The sequence below is a fragment of the Zootermopsis nevadensis genome, unplaced genomic scaffold (assembly GCF_977971745.1).
Source record: "Zootermopsis nevadensis isolate Lab colony 2312 unplaced genomic scaffold, Znev_1.0 Znev_ptg000008l, whole genome shotgun sequence".
NCBI classification, from domain to species: domain Eukaryota; kingdom Metazoa; phylum Arthropoda; class Insecta; order Blattodea; family Termopsidae; genus Zootermopsis; species Zootermopsis nevadensis.
The window spans coordinates 9,161,619-9,187,570 of NW_028259140.1; the positions used below are offsets into that span (position 1 = coordinate 9,161,619).

Here is a 25,952-nt window from a genome sequence, read left to right on the forward strand (position 1 = left end):
CCTCTAATGTGTTTGAAGGGCAAGGTGGGATTAACTTGGAGTTCATATACAGGATACTGAGGAACAATCTTGATATCAGATGAAAAGTAAACACATCACTTGGAATCAATGCCTAAGTCCTGTCAGAAAGAGGAGGGGTTACTGAGGCTACTTTCAGGTTTGATGTCAGTCTTCTAATAAGGAAAGGATGGGATGAGCTACCTTGGGGTTGACGCCGGAACCCTGCCGCAATAAGGTGCCGGTGATGAACCAGAAACTGTTGGCAAGTGAAAACTGGTTGACGAGATAGTCCGGCCTGGGAAGCCATGGGCGTGGGTTTCGCCACTCATAAGGGGAGAAGCGTGCCAGGGCAAATAGAGTGAAGCAGGCCACAGAGAAAGCAGCCATCACCAGCATCCAAATCTCCAACCCCAGCGGGTCCATGAAGGTGAAGAATGTTGACTCTTTGTCTGTTGGCACCTGCACTCACCCATTATCACAATACTTACCAAAATTCTAACACTAAGAACAACCCAACATGTTAAAATGAACCACACACTCACCCATTATTTTAACTTGCTCTTATTAGCCAAACATATTATTTTCATGCCAACATGTTAAAAATACCTGATACATTAAAATCAACCCTACACTCTCCCATCATCCCAATTCTCAATGATAGCACCAACATCTGCAAAGTATCCCAGCTCCTTTCCAATATCCCCTCATTTCTTCCATATTGTATTACACTTTGCTTTCCCCAATATGCTGGAAGTACCAAACATATTAGTGTCAAACAAAAGATGCTTTAATAATTTAACCATGAAAGTATTAAAATATGAAATTTATAACTTCTTAGACAACCATGCAGTATATTATTTTAATCATTGGTAACTTTTTGTCACGTGTTTAAAGACAGGATTCATGTCCCCACTTTAACATCAATGATATACATATTCTGTAATCTTCACTGGCCTTCAAGTTAATTTACTGCTGATGAAAATCTACTTTTAAAGCTGATCATATTACAAATGTCAAACTACACAGGAGCAGGGAAACTTATTCATCTCAACACCCCCACCATTAACAACAACTGGAGTGAGAAATTGATTTTCCTTATATACTGCAAAATACTCACCACACTTATAAATGTCTAGAATAAAAGTTCTTATTCTTCTATTATTTTTTCCATTTTGAACAGAAGTATAATTTATTTAAAAACGTTTTGAAACACATCATAACAATTTTGCAAATTCCAATAGAAATCACTCCAGTGTTTTGAGGCATTCCACCACGTAACTTTCCATTCGCACAAATCTGCTGCTTAGTATGGCTGACTACCTCTCAAAGTGTTTAGCAAATCATTAACAGCCTCTAAGTTCTACATTAACAAATGTACCAGGTAGTGTAAAGAATGTAGCAGATGTCTGGTTCGACAGACACATAACATTTTATGAAATAAAGAAACTTTATCAGCAGTGGCGGCCCGTCCATAAGACCTGCAGCACATCCTATAATTTTTCAAAAATTGAAAAAAATTATTATTTGTGTTTATATAATTTGTAACACTTTATTTCTTCTATATCATTATTTTAATATTTCCCCTTACGTTGTCATTACCCACTAATCGACTGAACTGACAGTAAGTCCGCGGGCGAGGAATGCGAGGCTGCAAGGATTTCAGCGCGGCTAGCCGATCAAAAGTAGATAGCGCGACGGGCGGTAAAGTGAGGGGCAGTTCACTGTTACAGCGCGTATCGGAGCTGCAGTGTTTTAGACTGGTTTCTGTATTCTGAGTTTTCCCCCTTGCGCAGCACTACCACTGCTCAGACTCACGAGCCGCCACTGTTCATCAGTCACACACATTATTTTACTGTTTACGCGTCATCTGCGAGACAAACTCTCTGAGTTTCACAGAGTTCCGGTAGATGGTAGCACCCGTTGTTTTACACTGCACTACACCCATCTTTGTGAATTACAACAATCGCCGTGGTCCTGCAGAAGGTGTACTGTGTGGAGTGGTTTATCGAAACGAACTCGGTTACACTGGTCCAAAGACGGTTCAGGACAACGCATCAAAAGACACCACCAGTCAAGACCATCGACACGTGCCTTGTACAAACAGTTTAAGGAGACCGGAAGAGTTTTACACAAGAAAGGTACAGGGAGTCCCCGTGCGTCTGAGGAAAATGTCGAAAGGATAGGCAGGATCTTTGTCCGCAGTTCACATAAGTCGAAACGAGCTACAGCACGTGAGTTGCAAATGTCTACCGCAGTTGACAGTGCATCAGGTGTTTTTTTTTATTTGTAGTGTTCTGTCTGACGACAGGTCCATATATTATGAACAGGATCCTTCCAACCTCTTCAGGTTGTCAGGGACCTGCTCATACATATATACATTCTTGGCAGAGATGATCAGAAGTGGTTTGCCATTGCCTTCTTCTGTGTGTGAGTGGAGTAATTGTTGGGATGCCACGGAGAAACCGGGGAAGCCCCCGGAGGAAAACTCCGTGATGCCTAGACCACGGCCTTGCCCAACACAAGTTATAAATTTGAGCACCACCGGGAATTGAACCCGGGACCCCAGGCTTACAAGGCTAGTGTTCTGACCGCTAGACCACCGTGGCGAACCCATCAGGTGTTACGTAAACTTTTTTGTATTTTTGCTTGGAAGTTGCAAGTAGTGCAGGCAATTACGCCAGATGATAAGGGTAGCCCCTAAGAAATTTTCAGTGACCATACTCGATAAAGTGAACGAATACAACGAATTCTTGAGGAAAGTCATGACGAAGCTACATTCTACTTTTCAGGGTATGTAAACAAACAGAACGGACACATCTGGGTGATCAGAACACAGTCTTTCTTCATTGGAGCACATTAGACACAACCCGAAAGTTAATGTGTGGTGTGGACTGTTGCAATATCGGACCCTTTTTCTTTCCCGAAGTGACTGTGACATCGAACAGTTACCCGAATATGATGGAAAAAATTGTCTATCCACTGTTACAAGAAGTGCTGCCTGCCGTGTTCTACTAGCACCACTACTCTGGAGCTTGACTGTGTGTGCGTCTCTTAATTAGTATTTCCTAAACCGATGCTGGTCCCATCTCTTGGTCGGCCAAATCACTGGATATCATACCCTGTGTTTTTTCTTACGGGGTACGTAAAATACTGTGTGTACCGAACTCCGGTTGCCGAGGAGGACGATTTGAAGGACAAAATTGCAGCTGACATGCTGCAGTGTACATGAATATCGTTTAGACATTGTACGCGTGACAAATGGTGGTCATGTTGAATGCGTGTAATGTTTAGAAAAAAACTTTGAGAGTTTCTCTCACAGATGACGCTCAGTGTGTCTATGTTTTTTCAAAAAGGTTATATTCACGAGTAAAGTTGTAAAGATAATTTATATATAACCTGTACATGCAGAGGCCTAATGTGGATTTAAGATAGTTTTTATTTTCCAGTAATGAAAGGCGTTCATGCACTGACTTGTTTGGCTTCTTTACTATAAAAAAAACTGTTTGCTCAAAGCCCTTACTGGGAAGGCTCGTTTCAAGAACACATCAGTTGACTGTTACCTTAAACAGGATACTGATGCCAAGATTCATGAATGGTTTCGTGAAGTCAATAACACTCTCCCGGGCGTAGTTGATAGTCATTGATCCCACTGCCAGGTCAGCTTTCTGAAAGGCAGAGAAACATGACATGTGCTTCTTATGGGTACAGCCTTGGTTCTTGGCCATTTAACGACGATTTTAAACAGAATATTATTTATTATAGAATAATATGACTGTATGAGTGATGAATTGAAAAGGGTGAATATGGAAGGGCCCGTGCTTATTTTAAGGCGCTATCCCAGCATTCGTGTGAAGGGACTGAATAAGCCCACGAGAACGTCTACGGCGTAACATCCAAGAAGACAGCCATCTTCAGATTTGTCGCCGTGTGCTGACTATAGAAGTATTTCTTTTTTCCGTTTTGACTGTATAAACGAGTAACAGGAGCGTTGTCCGATGTTATGTAAGTGATGATAAAGCAGGCGAGATTTCAGGCTGTCATGAAAAACCGAATTTAATGCTTGTTTTTAAAACTAAAATTCATTTGTAGTGTGTGTCATATAAGGCTTTCTGCACTTGAGTCGTTTAGACATTAATCATGAAAGCATCAACGACGTTACTAGTTCAACCAATCCAATCGTATGACCGTATCCGGAGGTCGTGTTTGTTGAATTTCGCAATGAAATACGTGTATGAACACATGCATTCGTTTTCAGTCTTTCTGCTTCAAGGAGAGACGCTCGAAATTCAATTTGCGTTCATTAAATCGTGTTCAAAAGTTCATTAGCTTGCAGAGAGTAAGGCACGTCAGATAACCCCATCGGGAGTGCCGGCAACACTTTGCTAATGAACCAACTGAAAATTTGGTTTATACGAAACCTATAAAGTTTTATACTTATACTGCAGGACTTTCAGAGTGCAGAATACACTGCCACCTATGTTCTTAAACTCCGTAGTCGGCGAATTCAACCGATGTAGCTACCAAACGTCACAATTAAGTATTAACACAATTGCTTTATATCCGGGCTGCATCGGATTAGAATTATGGATTATCATCGAAAAGTTTGAAATTTTACGTGGTTTTCTGTAATTCCTAAAAGCAAATATTGGTATAGCACCATAAAGTACGCTTGACAGCTTATCAATTCATTATTCGTTTCTGTCGTGTCATTTGCTGATATATAAACTGATATATTGATAAAGCGTGTTTAATTTTACAAATACACATAAATATTCTACAAAGGCTAAAATTATAGTTGCCTTAAACATCTAGGTCTTCGCTCAGTGGTGGTTCCTTTGAAAATATGAATTTGATTTGAGTCTTGGAATGTTTAAAGACCGTGTTTCTTCTACACAGATATTCAACGTCCATCGCCCTTGCGATGACCCTGATGATGGAGGCAGGAAGCACATCTGAAACGTCGGTCAGTATCTGCCGGACTACACGGTGCAACATCGCAGAAAACCATATTCATACTAATTGCCGTTAGAACCTGAAATCTCATCTTTGTAGTTTAACTCTGAAAAGGATTCTGAACAAAATTTTGTATGGAGCGCTAGCCGCAAGTCATAGCATGCACTCAAAAACGATATTCCATCCTTTTGGGCGGAATCACGTAGATGAACAACCCTACCTGATGTAACTATGCGGAGAGGTGAGGTAAACACAGTCTATAGCCATTATAGATGAACCTTCTATGCTCGGAAACAATTCACAACTGCGTCCTGATTGGTTCTTATGAGAGAGTCTTGGCATCTAGCGACATCTTCCGTGACCAGCGTGTATTTTGTTCAAGTAACTACTTCGCTGCGGATAGATGTCGCAAATGCATGCTGTCTGGCTTCGTGTAAACAGCGAGTGGCAGATCACAGGAAGGGAAAAGATAATCACGTTTATAGGAAGTTCCGTGTAGTCTGGTAGAAGTTTATCGACGTTTTAGAAGCCACGCATTAACAGACATAAGTCGGAGAATACTAGGCGCCAAGGAGATCCAACGATTCCGGATTCTAGATCTCTCCACGACAATATTCGAAGTGGGGACTTTCGGAATGAGACGTAGTGTTTACTACGATATATTGATTTTCTTAGGGTTGTAAATTTTTAAAACTCCATTCATTGGCGGGTAAAGGCGAAATCAAAAGAAAGGAGGGCTGATAGCAAGAAAACGTTCAATTTTCAACAAGATAAAATATCGTATTATATAAGGACTGGGTTAGACAAATGAGATTTTTCTGGGGACTAAATTACTGCGATTTATCATGCACGAGACGAATAAAAGAATCAAACTGTAACTAACTGATCAACAATAAACGTATTTAAATGAAGACGTATTACAGAAATGTTTTAATCAGATGACTGAATGCAAGAGACGATCTGTCTCGTTAAATTTTTCCTCTTATTGACTACATCCAAGGATCGTGGCACGACATTCATATATGCTTGATAAATCACAGCACTATTAAAGGAAAATAATTACTGCCTCATTTGCATGAACACTTTACAGGGATTCAGGAAATTCATATTTTGTATAGGTAACTGGTGTACTACACAGACATACTACTTTAAATTTTAAACATTTAATAATAACATAAAGATTTTAATATAAAATTTAACACAGTACATAGCAACGATGTTCTAAAAAAGATTCCACCGGTTACCAATATTGTCGTAAACTTCACGTTTCAGCAACAACCGACAATGATAATACGTTAAAAATGTCATTGTGCTAACTTTTACAAAAGATTTTCTAAATTAATTTTTTATTTTTATTTAAACCAGATAGACCCCTGCTAATCCGCAACCAGAATAATATGGAGTCTTCTGTATTACAAACTTTGACTACACCGTTGGTGACAGGTACACGTAGTCTGCTTCATAATAGTACTCAAGAACTCCGTTCTATTTTATTTGGTTTTAACGTTAAATATTTATTACACGGAATCATAAAATGTAATAATGTATCGGAGCAGCACCAATACGGCCCGCGAGCCGTGGGCTAACAAAGTGTGGCCCAAAACATTCTACGGAGTCGATATAACATCGCTCAAGACACACACACACACAAAACATCCAAAAATCTTTGCGTCTTTAATAAGAGAAAACGAATGGAATGTTCCCGCCTACCTTGTCCATGAGTTGGCGAACAATGCCATTCCATTCGCCCGTATCCAGGTCGTAGACACCATATTTCCCGTCTGGGACCAGTTCAATGCGGTACTCGAAGCCCACCATGGAAGCAATCTCCCTCAGGAGGTCGATGCAGAAACCTTCGTACCTGGAGTTGCCAGTCAAGTTTTCCTGGGCCCGGTGCATTACGTACGGGGTCTCCTACAGGAATTTCTAGCTACAATGCAAAGAGCTGGCGGGCTCTACGGCCACAGGCAAAAGTGAAGAAGCACACTGAAGATGGATGCCTTGTGGGTTTTTACGTCGTGTGGTAGAAGTTTACCGACGTTTCAGACGTGCTGCCTCCATCATCAGATTTCTACCAGACTACACGGCGTCACAACCCAGAAGACAGCCACCTTCGTATTCGTCACAGCGAGAAACTGAAATCACATTTCTTAATGCGCATTGAACAGGAAGAGATGGATAAAATGAATAAAAAATTATGAAATAAATAAAATAATTTAGAAAGGAGAGGATAAATATAAATGAAACCAAGCAAAGTATTAAAAAAATCAGAGAACAAGAAAGAACAAACAAATAAATAAATCTCATTACTTAAATACGTCGATATATGATCAGTGCTGAAACTAATCAATCCTAGTTAAACAGTCTACAAATCATAGTAAGTGCTTCCGTAAACACATTTACACAGGGAAAGGTTAACAGTAACATGTGCCTAATTTAATACAAAAAAGCTGTAAATCTGTTTAACTAAATAAGAACATTTGAATAAAAATTTCCTTGGATATTATCCATCGTCTAGTAAATATAAAACGTAAAACTACGTTTCGGAGCTGGGACTCTATCTCCGTCTTCAGGTTCCTACACAGTTGGGCCCACTAGATAGAGCTAATCCCTATCTCCGGACAAAGTAAAAAAGTGAAAGTCCCGGAATAAAAAGACATCACCACACCATCCATCCGTGGGACGTAAAAGAATAAATAGTAGAAATAAAATTCATTAAACACGATAAAGCCAAAAAATAACTCACAAAAAGTGGGAATAAATACACATGAACATTAATTCGAAACTCGAAGTTTTAGATTTGATATAAATAAGAACAAATTAATACTTAATTTTGTACACATACCGTACTTAAATTCTTCATTAAAAACTAGACCTACTGTTACAAATTGTAGTTAATTGAGTCATACGTTATTTAACGAAGCTGTATCAACTGCACGGGTCGAGAAAGATGGGAAGGTGCTCATACGTAAGGAAGATACTATCTAGAAGAGCCTGAGGAAACTCACAAATAACAGGTAGCTCATCTGAGATTCAAACAGGGTACTAATGTATAAGAAGTCTGCAGTGTTGCCACAGATTCTTAAACTTTTTATTTTATTCCAGTAAAAAGATCTCCGGACAATCCAATGATCTGGCCACACAGCCAGAGACAAAAGCTCTAAGCTCTGTACTTCAGTAAGGAATACAACAGCCAAGACGCATGTCAGATCCTACCAATTAAAGGAAGACAAATAATCTACCTGGTCTCTGTGACAGGAAGGTTCGGTGAAGCGACGGATTCCTACCTGATTACAATGCTGAGAATGAGTTCGGCGATGGTGCGTGGTATCTACATATTGCAAAGCAAGTTTCGACGAGTACCTACATGCTTCATGAGCTGTAACACTACGCCATTCCATTCCCCAGTGACACTGTCCTGAGCGCCATATTTCCTATCTGGGGCGAGATCCAAAATGTAGTCGAAGCCGATGTACTGTGATATTCGGTGAAGAAGATCCACACAGAATCCATAGAACCGCGAGTTTCCGGTGTAATTTCTCCCTTGATGCATCATCACAAATGGAACCTCCTAAACAATAGCGGTTATTCCAATTCAAGGTCACCATGCACTCCAAATAACAATGGACTACATCTACAACTGACTGACTTCTGGATTAATTCTAACAACGTTGGATCACCTACAGTCATCAAGAATTCGATGATGCTGCTTCAAACGGAGGGGTCATATAGCGTAATCTGAGATGAAAATATTAACAAAAGTGGTGCCAGCAGCAAAGGATTTGGAAGGAAGCACTGCCCTGGAATTCTCCTGGAGATGAGAAAAATTACGAAAATCGCATCGAGCATGGCCGATAACACGGTCAAAATTCTGATCAGATAAAATCCTGACGTCAAGAAATTTACCGCCATTCTAACCGCCTCGGATCTGATAATGCTAATTTATGAAATAACAGTTTCAGATTTGTGTGTCATAATTGGTTTGTCAAGTGATCGCTTACCGACACCTTTTATCACGTACAAAGTTCAATTAAACTCGAAGGAGATGCGATGTGTTTATGAACAGTGGCAAGGGAAGTTACAGTCACCTGTTTGTTGGATGGACTGAGCCCAAAAACACCGAAAACTGATCAAGATCGCCGGTAAATTCGTCGAAATTCGAAATGAACAAAGAATCAGCTAATCCGTTACGTGGAGTAGCAGACGAAAAAGGATACGAAACACCTCGAAGGAACAACTGATCTTTCTGTGAAGATTAAATGCGTGACCTCTTACGAGTATGATACAGCGGACGAGATTCACACAGAAAGACTACTGCGTGCAGTCCATTTCAAAAGCTTAAAAGTGGCAATTAATTTTCTACTTGAGGATGGCATTTCTCCCAAACACAATGCCTAGAGATCTTTCACGTTAATGCTCTTACGTTTGTCAACTTACGGACTTCGTTCTTACGAAATATGAACAATGGCGTACACTTCAAATAAATATATTACGACCAACAATGGATAAATAAACAACTCAATGGGAAAAGAGTTATTGCCAATTTTGTGGTCGAAGGAAAGTGGGGCAAAAGTTATTACGAGAAGTGTCTGAAGAAAAAAGCGTAAGTATCAGTCAGAATTACTGATTTAGTGGTCTGTAAAAAGCAACGAATTAGGAATAACAAACATTACTTTATGACGTATTAGAAAATAAATAGATAAATAATGAATTGATGTATTTTAATAAGAATTGCAATTACATAAACACATTCAAGAAGACTGCAGAATGAGAGGCTTCACATTCTGGACCAATCACGTAATTTTGCTAACGGACGTTAAATCCAGGAACCACGTGGGATCTGGGCTGAAGTGACTCAAAATGGGATTTAATGGCGGAAATCAACAAATAACACGAACGTTCAGGTTTTTAAAAATGCTTACTCCTCGCAACTCCTTTACAACTCATTATTCCTAAATTTACGTAAAGACGCTTTCTCAACTGATTAGATCGTACAATATCCAATGACGTGATGACAGTAATTTTTAAATAACGTGTAATAAAGGAGACGTGGCATATTTTAAGGGTATGTTGGGCATTTGCATAAAGGGAGGGAGAAATTCCCGAAAACCTGACACAGAAATCATCTTCTGGGCCAAGAATCAGAAGCCTATCTCCAGAATAGGAAGGAGGGTATCAGTGAGTTGTTTTCTTTGGCAGGGGATCAACTTTATTTTACAAAACAGCGCTAGAGGGTGATTCCCAGGGTTCGTATCAGCAACTCTTCTGCCAACAGGAGGAAGTTTCTTCATCACTTTTTTGTAGTGACGGACAATAAGAAGACAAAACGACACATTGCGCGTAAATGTCCGAGCGAGAACTAACAAGACCAGTTGTGGGTTTCTATTAGAAACTATCTCACAAATCTTAGATTCTGATAATATAGAATCAAAGATTTCGTAATCGTTTATATTTACTGTTCTTCTGAATTTAATTTCTGAACAGGGTTTTCAAGTACAGAACTTCTACCGCGTTTAGTCTGAAACAGTGCCAAATAAATTTTCTTTTAATGAAAGAAGAAAGAAACTGGAAGGAGACCTGCAATTTGCTTTACATATCCACCTCAGCCGAAACAGGATGACACAAACAGATTTCTTCCTACCGGATTAATCGTAGGATACATTTATTCAATTTGAGAGACACTGTACCACCGGTACTGATTAAGGATTTGGAAAAAGGTAATAATGACCCACTTAAAAGTACCATCGCGGCATTCCCCTTAAGAAACTTAGCACAATCAAGAGCTTTAGGAAAAATGACAAGTAACGCTGCCGAGTTACGAAATTAACATTCCGAATAGATTTTTATGCTTTAATTACGTAAGACAGGTCTACATATTATCGCTCTATAAACTATAAAAGTCATTCAGCATCGAATAGGTGTTTTTGTGACCATGGAATTATCTCGAAATTCGTCTACAAGAACTGAGAAAAACACTGGAAATCTCGATCAAGTTTCCTTGTGCATGGACCTCCATCTGCGTCATTTGATACCACAAGGGGCCGAGTGGTGTAAACGAGATACGATGGGCCACTGCACTCCTCAGAAATCACGAGAACGTGAATAATTTAATACGCAGTAATGCATAATATAAATTGTAAAATGTTTAAAATGGAGTAATCAGTCTTGTTCAACGACATAAAGGCGTTAGTTTTTATATTGTAAATAAAAATATTTAGACTTGGTTGTAACGTTTAAATTTGTACACTATTATTTGTACTAAATAATATGGGGAGGACAGGGCACCGATTTTCGGAAAATGCGCTGTAATTTCAGCGGTACGTAATCTACAGCCGTTTGAGAGTCTCTTGTAATAAGTAAGGCGTAATGAAGTAGCTTACAGGAATGGTGATGACGATCAAAGTGACGTTCATGGTGCCGGGGTCGAAGAAGGCGCTGCGGTCAGTGATATTAACACCAGTGTTAGGACTCCACTCTCCCACTTTAACCAGAGCGTGTTGCTTCAGCTTCAACAAGTCTAGCTTGAACTGAATTCTGCGCCCTTCCTTAAATTCAATGGGACCAGTAAGTCCCTTTAGCTCCACCTGGAATCACCCAAACATAAGGTATGAATTACATAAAATGAGATACAACGTGATTATAGAACGAGTTAGGAACACATCATCGGCCGAAATTTCAGGCGGAAATACTAGCAGCTTCGTTGACCGTCAATCAGCAGAGGTACGGCGAGGGAGGGGATATGATGGCGCACAAGACCTCTTTCCCCCCACTCCCTTCTCCTCTTTCCTTCCCCTCTTACTATAATTTAGAGTAAAAACCAATTTAATCGTTCACTGGACTAACACATAACTTTCGAACCAATGGAAACCAACTGAAGTACTTTGTATATTTAATAATAAATATTCCCACACGGTCTTCCATTTACAAATTTACAAACTGTTAAATATTTTTGTGTTTTTTCTCCATTTGAAGCCTTATTGTATTTTCTTCGGAATTTAATAATATCGTAAATTGAGTTGCGGGTCTCTTTCATTGTTCTTCTGTATTATCTGACATTTTAGATTATCAGACCGTCCGTCCTTCTGTCTTGATGCTATATAAATTCCAGCTGAAGAGATGCTTCTCCCTGCGATACAAGAGACAATCAAGGAGATAAAGAAAGACAAATGGCTGGAGGTACAGATACAGAGCAACGGCATTAGAAATGTGAAACTAATTCTGGAGAGACCTACATAAATCACGATATACTGATACAAAAACTTAATTTCATACGAAGGACAGCCTTTTTCTTCAAGCTGTGGGACTAGCCAGTAGTGAACGCAGTATCATCTACCAACCTGTATTGAGGTCTTCCTGATGCCTCCCTCTGGTCTATATTGTGGAATTTTCCTTCGTACCTGATCTCATCTGCACGCTATACGTGTTCTAAACATTTTATTTTATATTCGTATACTTCCTTGTTAATATTGTATAGGCGTACCTAACGTCAATCTAATCGGTTCACTTTTTAATTACAAAGGTGAACCTACCACATGATTCTGATGTAATCCCAATAACACAAGGACACATTATTAAAACAAATGAACATCAACTGAAAGACAAGATGAGAAGACGATGTAACAAATTGGGCAGGATTGACAAAGAAGCAATTTGATATAAAATAAATCAAGACCAATACCACGAAAGCAAGAAATAAACACTTCTAGCTTAGAAAACTGCAAGTTAACAGAAAAGACAAACAACGAAAAACATAAACACATTGAGAATTATAAAAATGAAGCAAATCAAATACAAAATTTAAGATAAAGATGTCATTGTGGAACACCAATCACACCAAAAATAAATTCTTTTTGCATTTACACGAACTAATTCCTCTAAACCCTGAAATATACAACGCCGCTGGCAAGTGCGTTCATTGTTTGTTTGTCTTCACTTCTGCACACACAATGACTCTGTAACTTGAGTTACAGAGCCACTTGAGGCAGTAATTGGCTTCCGCTGCAACTGACGTTGACACATCTATGAGGATGTTGTGCGGTGCATTGTGGTCTTGAGGGCTTGTCTCTTGATTGATCGAACAGGGCATGTGAAGACAGCCATTCAGTTACGCGTCGTAATTACCCTTAATTATCACACATCAGCTGGCGTATCACCTCCTGCGCGTCACGAAGCTAATGATTAATTGTCCTGAATCTTAACATATCTTCTTTTTCGTCACAAATCTATTAAAGGCTGTCGACTTGAATCAGGATATAATCAAGAGTGAAAATTGTTCGAAAATTAATTTCATGAATAAGAATGAATGTAATTTCAGTTTACCAACAGTAAAATGCAAACACGTAAGAAAGCTCCCGACAGCCTATAAAATTTTTATTACTCGCGGGCATTACAACAACGGTTAGAAACTACAAGTTTATGAAGCCAACTGAGGAAATTTTAAGCTACAAGTTTATGGATCTTGAATGAATCTTAAGTTAATAAATATCGAATCGTAACAGTGCACCTTCATTGTGCTAACAGACTAAAATTTAGGTTATTTAAAGACGATTCAAAATGTACACGTTCACGAAGCCGACTGACCAATTATAAGGTTGTATGACAACGCAAAGACACCAAGGATTTATACAAGTTGATCTAAAAAAGACGTTTACACGGCAGTAACTTTGGTGGCCGCGTGTCAGTCGCTTTCTCATCGCTGTCAACTGTACCACGAATTTAACGGTGACCATTTTGAACACCAGAATGGGTCCTGAATTTTACATTTCGATTGTCGGTTTAAGAGTTCGGAGTGTGAGGTAGTGTCCCTTTCACATTAAAACACAAAAACCCGTACATCACAACCTTCCCGTGTTATTTTAAAACCCATAGAAGAGTTTTAGAGGACCAGTGCCAAAAAATATGCGTCCTATATTTTATCCCGTATCCAGTGTCACAACAACCGGTGCTCCACTTTCGAAACATCAATAATAATTGTAGTAACGCGTGTGTCCACAGCACCGACGGATGCAAAGTTTCACGGACGGGTTGTGGGGAGGTCAGAGCAAATTCTATTAGCATTCACTTGTCGCAACCCTTTTTGATTAATTATTAGTTTACATAACAACAAATGTCCCAGAAACCAGCAACAGTGTACAATTACAAAGCAATGTACTAAAGCTGAATATTTAATAGAACATTTTATTTTAACGTTGGCAAACGCAATTGTCTGATGCTTGTGAAGCAGGAGGACAAACTTTACGGACGTAAGCTACAAAAGTATGGACGCTGATGCCTTGAAGCCAGAACGCCACCTAACCTTCCCTTATGATCAGTTTAAGTTTTACACAATTTCTCCATTTTTATTACTTTGATAAGCATAAATAGTTATTTAGTTTGGCCTCCCTCCCATTCTTTACACACAAATTCTTAATTTTCTTATTTTATAAGGCTGGACACGCTTACTGTAACTTAACGTCAAAAATTAAAAAAAAACACTATTCCAGGGGTGGCGAACCTTTTTAAGGCCGCGTGACGAAATTGACGAGGAGACAAATCTGCTGCAATTCTGCGTGTCCACAAATTTCAGTATAATCTTATTTCTGTGACGAAACAATGTACTCAAACAAATTATTACTTACAAGTTTAGTAAAACGTTGCTATTGAATCAAAGATGCTAATTCTTTGTTTTTTATCCATCACATTTCACACACTCTGTTCACTAGAACACCATGTTTAATTTAAAATCACTAAGGTGATTATTCGTTGACTAAAAAACTTTAGTTTACGAATGTTAAAGTCACACAGATACACATAAAGGTCTCTTCAAATGCTGTTATGATACTCAAAATTAGGACAATTGGCGTTCCTGGACTTCGCAGCTTCGCAATCAACTCAGCGAAGAACATTTTAATGCGGGGGCCGCTGAACAACGTGTTAACTGCGGACAGTGCTGCTTTATCTCCCATCCAAAAACAATTTTATTTGACTAAGATAATAAACCTATCAAGCACACGCCCAGGACTAAACCAACGAATAATTCTTACACAAGTATGTCACCACGCAATGTAGCATGCTCTTTCAAAATTTAAAGCACGCAAACCAGGTTAAGTGGGGCCTCCCGGTTGAGTCTTATTGCTGCAGTTATAGTCATGAAGAAATAAAATATGAACATTATATCTTCCCAGACAATATTATTTTGCAATTGTTTGTAAACGGATAAACACACATTTTTTACTAACTTTAATTAACATCAAAACTTTCTTTAATTGTCATTTTCTTATGCATGGTTTCGTGGGTTTAAGGGGCTACAAAAATAAGGTCGTGGTTGAAAGAAAGGTCAACAGCCACTGACTTAAGAGGACCTGGTGACCTCACTGGGAGCACAAAAGTTATCATTTTCTATTCTTACCGAGTTGATGTAGTTGATGAGACTCAGACCGCCGTCCCAGGGTAGCTCTTCATCGCAACTCACGTTGGAAAGACGAAGAGTGTGGCTTTGCTCTAGGGTCTGCAGACCGACAGCGAACACGTGCACCGAGTCGTACATGAGGGCGGGCTCCGCCTGGAACACCGTAGTATGGCTTCATTGTGGCCTGTGACATGCGCGAGGCAGCAACCGGGGAAAAGGTTACGAAGCTCTGACGCGAAATGCTAACCGCGACATTAATTTTGACAGAAAATGTTCGATTTTTCTGAAAATATTTGCGCAGATTTTCTATGTTCTCACGGCGATCACTGCCCTGATGATGGGGACAGCAAGAACCTTCGAAACGTTGGTAAATTTTTATCAGACTACACGGTGGTACAACCCATAAGACAGCCATCTTCTGATTAAGGTTTCTTTGATTTCTTAAGGAATCTATATAAATAACAGACATTGCATCGTGCCCAGTGTAATTTGGAGATGAGATAGAGATATGAAAGGAAGCAGTAGAAGAAGTAGTCTATTAAAATCTACCCTAGCAATTGCAGTGAGAGGCTGAGTAAAATCACACAATGAACCAACAGGGACAGCTGATAATGAGAAGGAGATTCGAACCGGGTACCTACTGAATAAAAACATACAGCATAACATTTCAGTATGAATTGCTCACTGAACTCTTAATTTAGGGAAATAACAGAATTATTACAAAATGTCAAATTAGCCCTAAATTTTACTCATATTTAGTCCCTGGAAACGTCAATTCTCTACACATTAGCACTGACCCTTGGCTTCGAGTATGTACATTTTGTAGGCCCTAAGTTCAAGACTGCTCCAACAGCTCACGGCAGTCAACTGTTCTTCCTGTCGGGAAAACGTAGATGCATTAAATTCAGAAGAGGCCTCACTTTATTCTCAGAAAGTAAATTTACGGGAAGTTACACTCTGTTACAATGTCGAGATTTCATATGTATTATACACGTGTGACGTTTGTGGTAACGCCACATAAGTTACCTGTCACAGAATAAATGTCATGTAGTTTGAGTACGTAAGTTATTAATTTTACGGCCTAATTATAGAGTGAGAAAAAATGACTTTATACTTTTAAAATAATACTCACAACTTCAAACTCATTCCATTCGGTAAAAAAACTCTCAAAGTTTTTAAATCAAACGACCCGGGTGATTGATTCTGTTATTGTTCCTGTTGAACGCCTCAGCTAGACATGGAACCACCCAGCGTTGTTATGAAACGTCGGTTGAGTACCTTATCAACACCAAAGATAGAGGCGACACGTTCCACTTATAATTCTACATAGCGTGACAACCCAGAAGGCCACAATCGAGAGGTCCTTTCTACTAATGCGTTAGTCTGATTTAACGACAGCTTTGTTTCAAATTATAAAAAATGGCACAGTAGTGTGTCTTTACTGTTCCAGCTGCAGAAGATATTTTATATTTCTTTACTTCTTCTAAATTTTCATTCCTCTTCAACATCCTTCACGATTACATTCAATCACTGTCGGATAACAGTGCACCTGACGAGAGTTCTTGTACGCTCACTTTCCCCACAAGTAACTGTGATGAAATATTTCATCCCATTTTGTGCGCTGTCATACAAAATGTTCACATAAAACGCATGCCAAACTTTAGGATGTTATTATGAGTCATTACAGGTAAAAAAGCCATATCATTATATGTCCGACTATCAACCGTTAAACCGTTCAATGTACGTAGGTAAAATATTTTACCATACATCAGTTAGTGATGGGTAGCTCATGGAGTCGTTCCAAAGGAACGACTCCCTCCTCGGAACTGGGAACTATCAGCTCAGTGAAAAAGAACGAGTTGTTCCCTCGTGAATTATCTACCACACAGCTCCGGCAAGACTCCAGCACAGAAAAAATAAATCACCAACCAGTTTACAACGAAAGTTCTTTGCCCACAGTCTGCACCATATCAGCTGTACACTACAGTTTACAAGTACAACTTCTCGTAAAATTATGTCCCAGAGCGGAAGACTACACATTTATAAATTTTACAAGAAATTACAAGCGACATCATCAGAGTATAAATTAAATCATGGAAGAACTTTGTAAATGCCTCTTCAGAATTTCATTGAACCTCCTCTTACCCACCATGCAGTGGGACACATCACTACTGTGAAAGTTATATTTATTGCATTTAATTTCGCACGTGTCATCAGCTAATCACGTGACGTAGTTAAACCAACCTCAGCCAGGAGCTTGTGAAATGTATGGCAGGATAGTTTAGTTTTGTCAACTAGGGTGAAGGTAAGAGTAGTGGGGTAAAGGGTGAGAGGTGTTCACTAGGGCGGGGTTAAACGTGAAAGTGGTGCAGAATCCGGAAATAGTTAAATGCCCGCAGGGGAGTAACGCTTTATGAAGATAGAACATTATCTACTCAAAATACAATAACATCCTCAAGTTTGTCACACGATTCAAGGCACAGACTGTGCAAAGGCAGTACAATTTCAGAATTAATGCTATTGTTATTTAAAGCTGTAATTTCTACATTGGACTATCCCACTACCCCTAGCCTATTACCTTTTAACAATAGGGAAAATTCTGTGGCATTCCGTTTAGATATTTGAAGCATAATGCAATTATAAAGTTTATGATGTTACAAAAGGGGAATGAATTTGAAACAATTCTCATGGCAGAGAGATTGTGATGTTGCGTCAACCATTTTCTCTGGCTCAGTTCGCACGGGCGTTCATTGTGAAACCCCATTTCATACGGGCGGGTGTGTATATAAAGTAGGCCAGCAACTTCCGGAGTTATTCATGGAAAGGATTGGAAGACTTAGTAATGGTAAGTGGAGATGCCTTCTTAATTACTGCATCGTAAGAGGGGATTTTAAAAGACCTGTTGTATACAAACTTGGCAGGTTATGATGGCACGAGGCGGCAGGTGTTTTTAGTTTAAACTTTAAGTTACTTCGGAGACTGGGATGGGATATGACACGGGAAACATATGACGACTTCCGGTAAAACAAATGACTTAGGACATTAAGATGGCGGTCTTGTGTGCTGTAGTTCCGTGCAGTCTGGAACATGTTTAAAGACGTTTCAGAGGTACTTGCTGCCTCCATCATCAGAGCGATGAGGAAGCCGTGCTTCTTACTTATAGCCTGAGTTTCAGTGAATAGTAACAATATATCCAGGAGTTGGCCACATGTCAATGAGAACCAGAGTTTAAGCAATGGGAACCGAAGGTGGTTTGCAATACCCGAAACGCGCTGATTAACATCAAATAACATCTGAAGATAATTACGAAATACAACTTCTATATTAATTACAAACCATTACAACTATGTTATTAATTGTTAATTTTTGGTAAAATAATTAAAATAATATGTAAAATATATTATGACGACTTCAGTTACGCACCACCTTAATAACGTAAACAGAAGGACAACATCGACTGTTGAACGAGTACCTAAAACTGACGTCGCTTTCCATTGGCAAGGTTGCTTATACTTCAGAGCTACGGAGGACAACATATTTAAAACAATTTTAAAATCATCGGTGTAGGTAATGAAGCGGTGGTTCTCATTCCTCGTGCCACCCTACATCTGATCTTTTGGATTGTAGGTCATTTAAGACACTGTATCTATTACAAACGTTACTTATCACCAAATTAAATCAGGATATTGTTACGTTCAGTGGACTGCATCATTGAAAGTAGACTCACCTGCAGAGGTTATTCGCGACTATCAAAACATTAGATTTATCACACCATAATCTAAAAACCAAATTTTAGCTAATTTAATCTCGATCTTTTCCCTCTAAACCAAACGTCATGTTTGTCTCACCTTGTGAAAAGGGTAACTTATGGGCGTTTCTTCCAAAACAGGTAAACCGGCATGACTCCATCGAGGGAGCTACCAGAAGCAATGCGAGTACTGTACGACCAATTCCACACGTCCAAATGTGACGGAAGATGCAGTTTGTGTTCACCGTTTCTACCTGGTGGAGTCACGTCGGCTGAAACCTAACTGGCTCTGATACGTGCTACATTTTGCCAACCCCACTTCTGGGTTTTTAATGCTGACATTACAGGCTGTCACATCTTTTCCGCGCATGGTGAACCACAGCTGTCAGAAAAGTGCAGCCTAAGTTAATTAATTATGTTAGATGCCACAAGTGTCAGTTGTCATCAGATGGATTACAACGCTACGTATTAAACGGATGCATCATAACACAAGTACAATAGACGTGTTTACGCGGGTAGCCAACACTCATGTCTGCGGTGTTGCAGAAGAGTAACCTTCACAAGACACAACTTTAAACCTCTTCTTCTTCTTCTTAAAATACGTCGTCTCCTTTACAGGAGGTTAGCGACATATCATGAACAGGATCCTTCCATCCTTTTCTCGGACTGGGACCTGTTCATATATGTTTTTTAGGCAGGTGATACAGGAGTGGTTTGCCATTGCCTTCTTCAGTGTGTATGGAGTATAGAGTAATTGTTGGGATGCCACGGAAAAACCGGGGAAGCCCCGGAGGAAAACTCCGTGTTGCCTAGACCACGGCCTTGCCCAACACAAGTTATAAATTCGGGCACCACCGGGAATCGAACCCGAGACTCCAGGATTACAAGGCCAGCCGTTTTAAACCTCTATGCAGCAGTAACATTGTTAATATTTCTTGCACTTTTGCATTTGATCCTTTTAACTACGAAATCCATGCGACGCACTAGTCTCATAATCAGCAGCTTTTGGCGGTAAAGATTCCGTAACACCACAGAATTGGGTGCCAAACATTCGGGGTTTACGTAGGTAGCGGGGGGGGGGGGGAGGGCTGATAAGGACGGTGGGCGGGATAACAAGGAGCTCCAGACGCTCCCAGGCAAGGAAGGGGTGGAATCCTCCTCATGGACTGATGCTACATCGACATGGTAGAAGAGCTTACATGCCTCTTCGACCTGAAGAGGACAGCCCAAAGGCAGTACGAAAGAAAGTGATAAGTACAGAGTAACATGAAAACGGCGACTGATTCTGAATGAGATTAAGAACAGGATAAGTCGCAATGCTATTACTTGGAAGAACTTAACTTGACCGGAGCGAGCGTAATTATTTAAAAAAAATTACTCTCGTGAACTAGTGTTGTATGTCCATTCGTCTCATCTTTCTTGATATGCCACCGCAAATAATATTTGATGAAAATGAACAAAGAACATTTCTCGATCATCTCTACCTGTATGATGCGTGATTTGTTGAGGATACTATGGCCGACAGGTTGGAACCTCTCCATGTCCTTAAGTATCTCCCGGACTCCAACGTCCTCAGCGTCAACAATCCGGAAGGCTGTCATGTTCACGAAGTTGTATTTGAAGTCTTCCAGATCGAACGTCTCGATGTCCTGCACAAAAAATTGCAAACACGATATTTGCCAGGGTGGAGTTTTCATGTCAACACTTTGAGAAATGAAAAATAAAGTCTTCTATCTTATTTTTGTGGATAAGTGGTACTCTATACACTGGAATACAGAAGAAACGACCTGATAAAACGACCACGCGCAAGCCAGGCACTGTTAGCAACGGCTAAGACCGCCTGGTTGGCTGAAGCTGGCTAATTATGTATTTTATTAGATTAGTTTTTCTGTGTTCTAGTGCATAGAATACAACAGACTATTCACATTTAAGAAAGAAATTTGATTTTTGTGAGATATTTTGAGATACTTACAAAAGTGGTGAACAGGTAATGGTACTTGTAATCGTTCATCTGCAGTTGAAGGATCTGAAAAATAAAATAGAATTTAGAGAGAATTACGGCAATGGAAATCTCAATCCGTTGCTAAAGGAAAACAAATAGTCCGTGCATTGAACTAAATTCATAACGAGGGGTACTGTTGCGGGCGTGAGGCGCGATACTGACCCCTCTGAGGAAGTGGTGCATGTGTTCGGGTCGCGTGTCCACCACCAGGTTGTGTATTTCCTTGGTTTTGATCTCCTTGAGCACGTCGCGGTATGACTCAGGGTCAGCTTGTCTGAGATGCACCTCCACATCTCTGCTGCCAGGGGACCGTACCAGTTCCCTGAGTTTGATGAGACCTGCGACATACAAATGCGTGCAACGTTAAGAATTTTATCGCAAATCGCTTTTGAATCAAAAGAACCACTGTCACTCCTTATGCTATTGGAAGGTACTGTATCACATATACAGAGTGATTCAAAAAGGTTAGGGCCAAACTGAAGGAGCGTATAGAGAGACTCAGAGAGAACGACTTTCGAATAGGAATCCATGTCCTTGAAGTTATCCTGAGTCAGTCGAGGCCATTAAAGGTAGGGAAGTCTGATAACATACCGCTGAAATAATCGTACTTTGCTATTCTCCTACTAACTTAATTTTGTTTTTTATTAATTTACAAGGATTACATTAGTAATCTTACAAACCAAATTATTTCAGCTGTATGTTATCAGACTTCTCTACCTTCAATGGCCTCGACTGACTCAGGATAACTTCGGAGGACATGGAATCCTATTCGAAAGTTGTTCTGAGTCCCTCTATACGCTCCTTCAGTTTGGCCCTAACCTTTTTGAATCATCCTGTATAAGCCCTATATTAATCCTATAAAACCGAAGCTCGTCCAAGTCATATTCCGTACGGCAAAGAAAACAGTACTTCGCCACGGAAAGGAGAAGAGAAATGCTCAGTCGATGGTGCAGAAAGCTGCTGACGGCTGCGCTGCGGGGCTTGTGACTTCGGTTGTCGTCTTCTGTTAGCTTTCCATTCTTCCCCCTTTCTATGAAGGAGAGGATTGTGGGTCAGAACAGAGGACTTTGAAGAAAAGAGGCCGCCAGAACATGACGGCATACGGCTACGTTTTCCTGGGGATCACTAATGGTGGTAGCACCGGGTTGTTGTTCAGTCCTTCATGGTTCAAGGTCCAACCTTTTCCTTCTGATAAAAAAGGGACGAAACGGAATCGAGAGAGAAGCCCGAGCCAGGTTAAGGACTGGTCTCGGCTTTTCACGCTGAGTGCTCACATCAGGAAAACTGCGAAGTGTGAAGAAAGGACGAGAACATATGTTGTGAGTTATCTTGCATTGTGACGTCATCGCACCTACAGCATGAAATCTGCTTGTACAGAAGGGGGGGGGGGGAGATCGGTCTTTTGAAAATACTGAATAGGCTTCGGACAAATCTGATATCGATACACTACAATACATTTTGTCGATTGAGTTTAGTTTTGGTTAAAAGTCAACAACATTAATTTATTTTCAATTTGGAACTTAACATAGAGAAAACCAAAATTATATCGTTCACACGTAAAACCAACAGTATCCATTTTAATTACATTGTTAGTGACTTTTTAATCTTGCGTACAAATTGTATAAAAGATCTTGGTGTTTTGTTAGACAGTAAACTGTATTTTCACTGTCATGTAAATTGTGTTCATTCCCAGGCACTAAGGACCTTAGGGCTTATTCGTTTTATTACTTATAATTTTTCCTCTTTAGACAGCCTTGTTGTTTTATATAATGCTTTAATTAGGTCAAAGCTTGAGTATGCCTCGGTCGTTTGGAATAATCTTACACAGACAGATTCTAATAAATTAGAAAATATTCAAAGAAAATTTGCCAGTTTATGCAATTACCGATTTTTCCAGTTTAATATCCCCCGAAAATATGAACTGATCCTATCTACTTTAAATTTTAGAACACTTTATTCCAGACGACGACATCTCGATGCGTTATTTCTTATTAATGTATTTAAGGGCAAAATAAATTGCCATTCCATTATGGACGCTGTTGGTTTACGTGTGCCGGCGAGGCAAATAAGAGAATTTTCTACTTTTAGTGTGAGCAGTGCACTAAGGCATAGTCCTTCAGCCAGGTGCGTCATCGCTGCAAATGACGTATGTAAATCTTTGGACGTATTTAGCACAAACATTGTCTCCCTTGAGCGAACGTTCTCAACAAGGGAAATGATCTAGCTTGGTTATCTGTCTTTTTATATTTTTTAAAGTTTTACAATTATATTAGTGTTCCCTACGTGGATTATTTTGTTTTTATTTATATTCCTTCATTTTTTGCTCTGTGTTAATATTGTTTCTATTTTGGGTTTGCCTGTACTTGGCAGTTATATTTAATATTGTATATTTATAAGTTTAGTTAATCCGTTTGTGTAAGATTTTTAATTTTTATTTCACTATTATTGTATATATTATCAGTGTTTGCCTGTTATTGGCTTCTTGCTGTTGGCAAACACGTAAATAAATTAATTGAATTGAATTTGAACTTCAAACTTCTTAAGGTTTTTTTATAGACGTTTCATTATGTGTAAACGTACGTGACATAAATAGTGTACCCATTAAAATCCAAAGATTGTCTCTTAAATATGTTTGGATTGGCTAAATAAGTAACAAATGTGTTCTACTCAGTGTGATATCTGTAGTTACAGTGCCTTTGTATTTATGGATTTGCAACGCCCATAAACGGAAATATAAACGAATGCACTTGATAAACATTATTAAAGTTTTAAATTCACTTTTCACTTTAGTACAATTCTGAGCGTAGGGACAATTAGACTCGGGCGGACTATCGTGAAGGCAAAAGGGAACAGATACTTTTAATAAAGCAAATATTCAACAAGCTACAATACGCTAAAAGTAGCTAATCTTAAACTCAAGTTGTCTGTTGAACTTCGATCGTTACAAAAAGGGATCTGTGAGGAGACGGGACACTATATAGTTCTGTTCGAAACGAAATAAAAATACAGCAGACAATTTTACAATTTCATTCCTGAATTGTAATCAGTGAACTGCAGATATGAAGGTCTAAGCCTATTACAATGGATCTATATGAGATATTTAAGAAGAACAAAGTCCAGCTTTCGAAGAGTTAATTTTCTGATTCTACAATTTAGACGACTTACAAAGTCCAAAAGAACAATTTTATACACTATTTTGCTGTTCTCCATGAAAAATGCTTTAACCCCCTGTATTCATCCTTGCCAAACACATACTGTAAATTACGGAACACTCTGTACAAGCAATTTAACAGCTCTGTAACTCTAGGTAGACGAATTAACGACTTTCCAACGTAATATAGTAACCCGAGCCTCAGATTCGTGGATTCTGTAACAAATTACCGAAGAAGGCGTCCCGTTAATGATATGATGATAGAGTTACACGTTAAAACTGCATTCATTACGCTTGTAACACTTGCAACTAATCGTTACTGCCTGTAATCAATTTCCCGTTTCCATCTGCAGAAGATTAGCCAAACCTTCTGTCGTCACTCCTTTGTAACAGATGTGCCTCATTACGCATCGGATATTAGGAAGAACATTTGGTACAGATTTATTTTAACAAGTCGTGAAAACCCTCAAATCTCACACCATTCATACGTGTTCTTCTTACAAGTTTTTAATACAATTTATGCTCATTTACTTATAAAACAAATGTTATTGTAAATAGAAGCCCCCTGTTATAAAATTCTCAATTTATTCAGTCAGAAACTATTTTTTCTTTGAAGTTCGTCAAATATTCAATTTTCAAAAACGTTTAACATAAAATTTGTAGAAAGCGGCGGGACATTCATATTAACCCTGTAAGCAGGACTGAACATTTTAAAAACGAAAAATAATGTATTCTAATTTAATTTCGTTATTTAGTCGTATTCATTACAGTAGAATACAGCTGATCCGAGCAGTTAAAATTTTATATCTACCCACCTAGTTGAGAATTACGCTCACCTCAATCGTAACAAAGCTAACAAAGCCTGGCTGGCTGAATATAGCTAACGATGCATTTTTTCTGATCAGTTATGCTCTGTTCCAGTATAGTTATGGCGTTATCACTGAAATATGTAAGACAGACAATTTTATTTTTCGTTTTCGGGTTAGCCGGGCTAACACGGTTAACACGAAGGTTTCGCCCCTGGTTGAACGTAGAATTTATCTACCAACGTTTCTCGACGCGAAATTTTAGTTTATATTTAACGTTTCGGTTTGATTTATTTAGTCTGTTGCCACTCGCGAGTATCCTGTGCAATTGAGTCTGATCCAAACCCATGAACGAACATACCGTTACATCTATTCTAATTTGAGGACCTCTAATTTAAAGGCGCATACCGGAGTTCAACACTTGGACCTTACCAGCAGTGAAGTACAAAACATAATTTGTTGCATTAATAATATTTTTGTAGATCTGCGCATTACTACAGAAGCAAGCTGTGTGACACTAAAATTTCCAGAACGTTTTATGTGTTTATCTGTGTCATGATGACAGTGGATAATTTCATATGGTTCTTTGGCGCCCCGAATAAACGCAGGTTGTAAAAGTCAAATGGCAGACTGCTACTATAACACATGTAACCACGTCAACAGGTTGAAGCTGTTTTGGTGATAATTCTGCATCACTACAGACTCTACTTTAACAAATCTTCGAATCCATAAATGTACAAGAGAAGTGAATTAAGTTACGAATAGCTGTCGACGAAGTCCATGGAGCACAGACCAACTTGAGAAAACAAAAGCTCGTTAAAACATTCAATAACTCAAGCCCAAAACCAAAAGTTAATTACCGTGTTCACAAGAGTCCACGACGGGTCCCTGCGTCAAACAAAACT

At 39.2% G+C, this 25,952-nt stretch overlaps 1 protein-coding gene across 10 annotated transcripts in view; it reads right to left on the minus strand.

Moving 5' to 3' along the window:
- LOC110832919 (glutamate receptor ionotropic, kainate 2-like) overlaps positions 1-25,952 on the minus strand; it is a 149,198-nt gene that overhangs the window by 52,084 nt on the left and 71,162 nt on the right. For 4 of the 10 annotated variants that reach the window (XM_087345024.1, XM_087345029.1, XM_087345027.1 and 1 more), the window contains 9 exons: positions 21,253-21,428; positions 21,061-21,114; positions 20,573-20,737; positions 15,341-15,493; positions 11,334-11,537; positions 8,321-8,524; positions 6,664-6,867; positions 3,561-3,665; positions 202-459 (listed from right to left, as the gene is read on the minus strand). In XM_087345024.1, coding sequence (XP_087201150.1) covers positions 202-459; positions 3,561-3,665; positions 6,664-6,867; positions 8,321-8,524; positions 11,334-11,537; positions 15,341-15,493; positions 20,573-20,737; positions 21,061-21,114; positions 21,253-21,428 — 1,523 coding nt within the window. The remainder of the gene's footprint in view (positions 1-201; positions 460-3,560; positions 3,666-6,663; positions 6,868-8,320; positions 8,525-11,333; positions 11,538-15,340; positions 15,494-20,572; positions 20,738-21,060; positions 21,115-21,252; positions 21,429-25,952) is intronic. The other 6 variants (XM_087345031.1, XM_087345025.1, XM_087345026.1 and 3 more) reach the window with 5 other exon arrangements.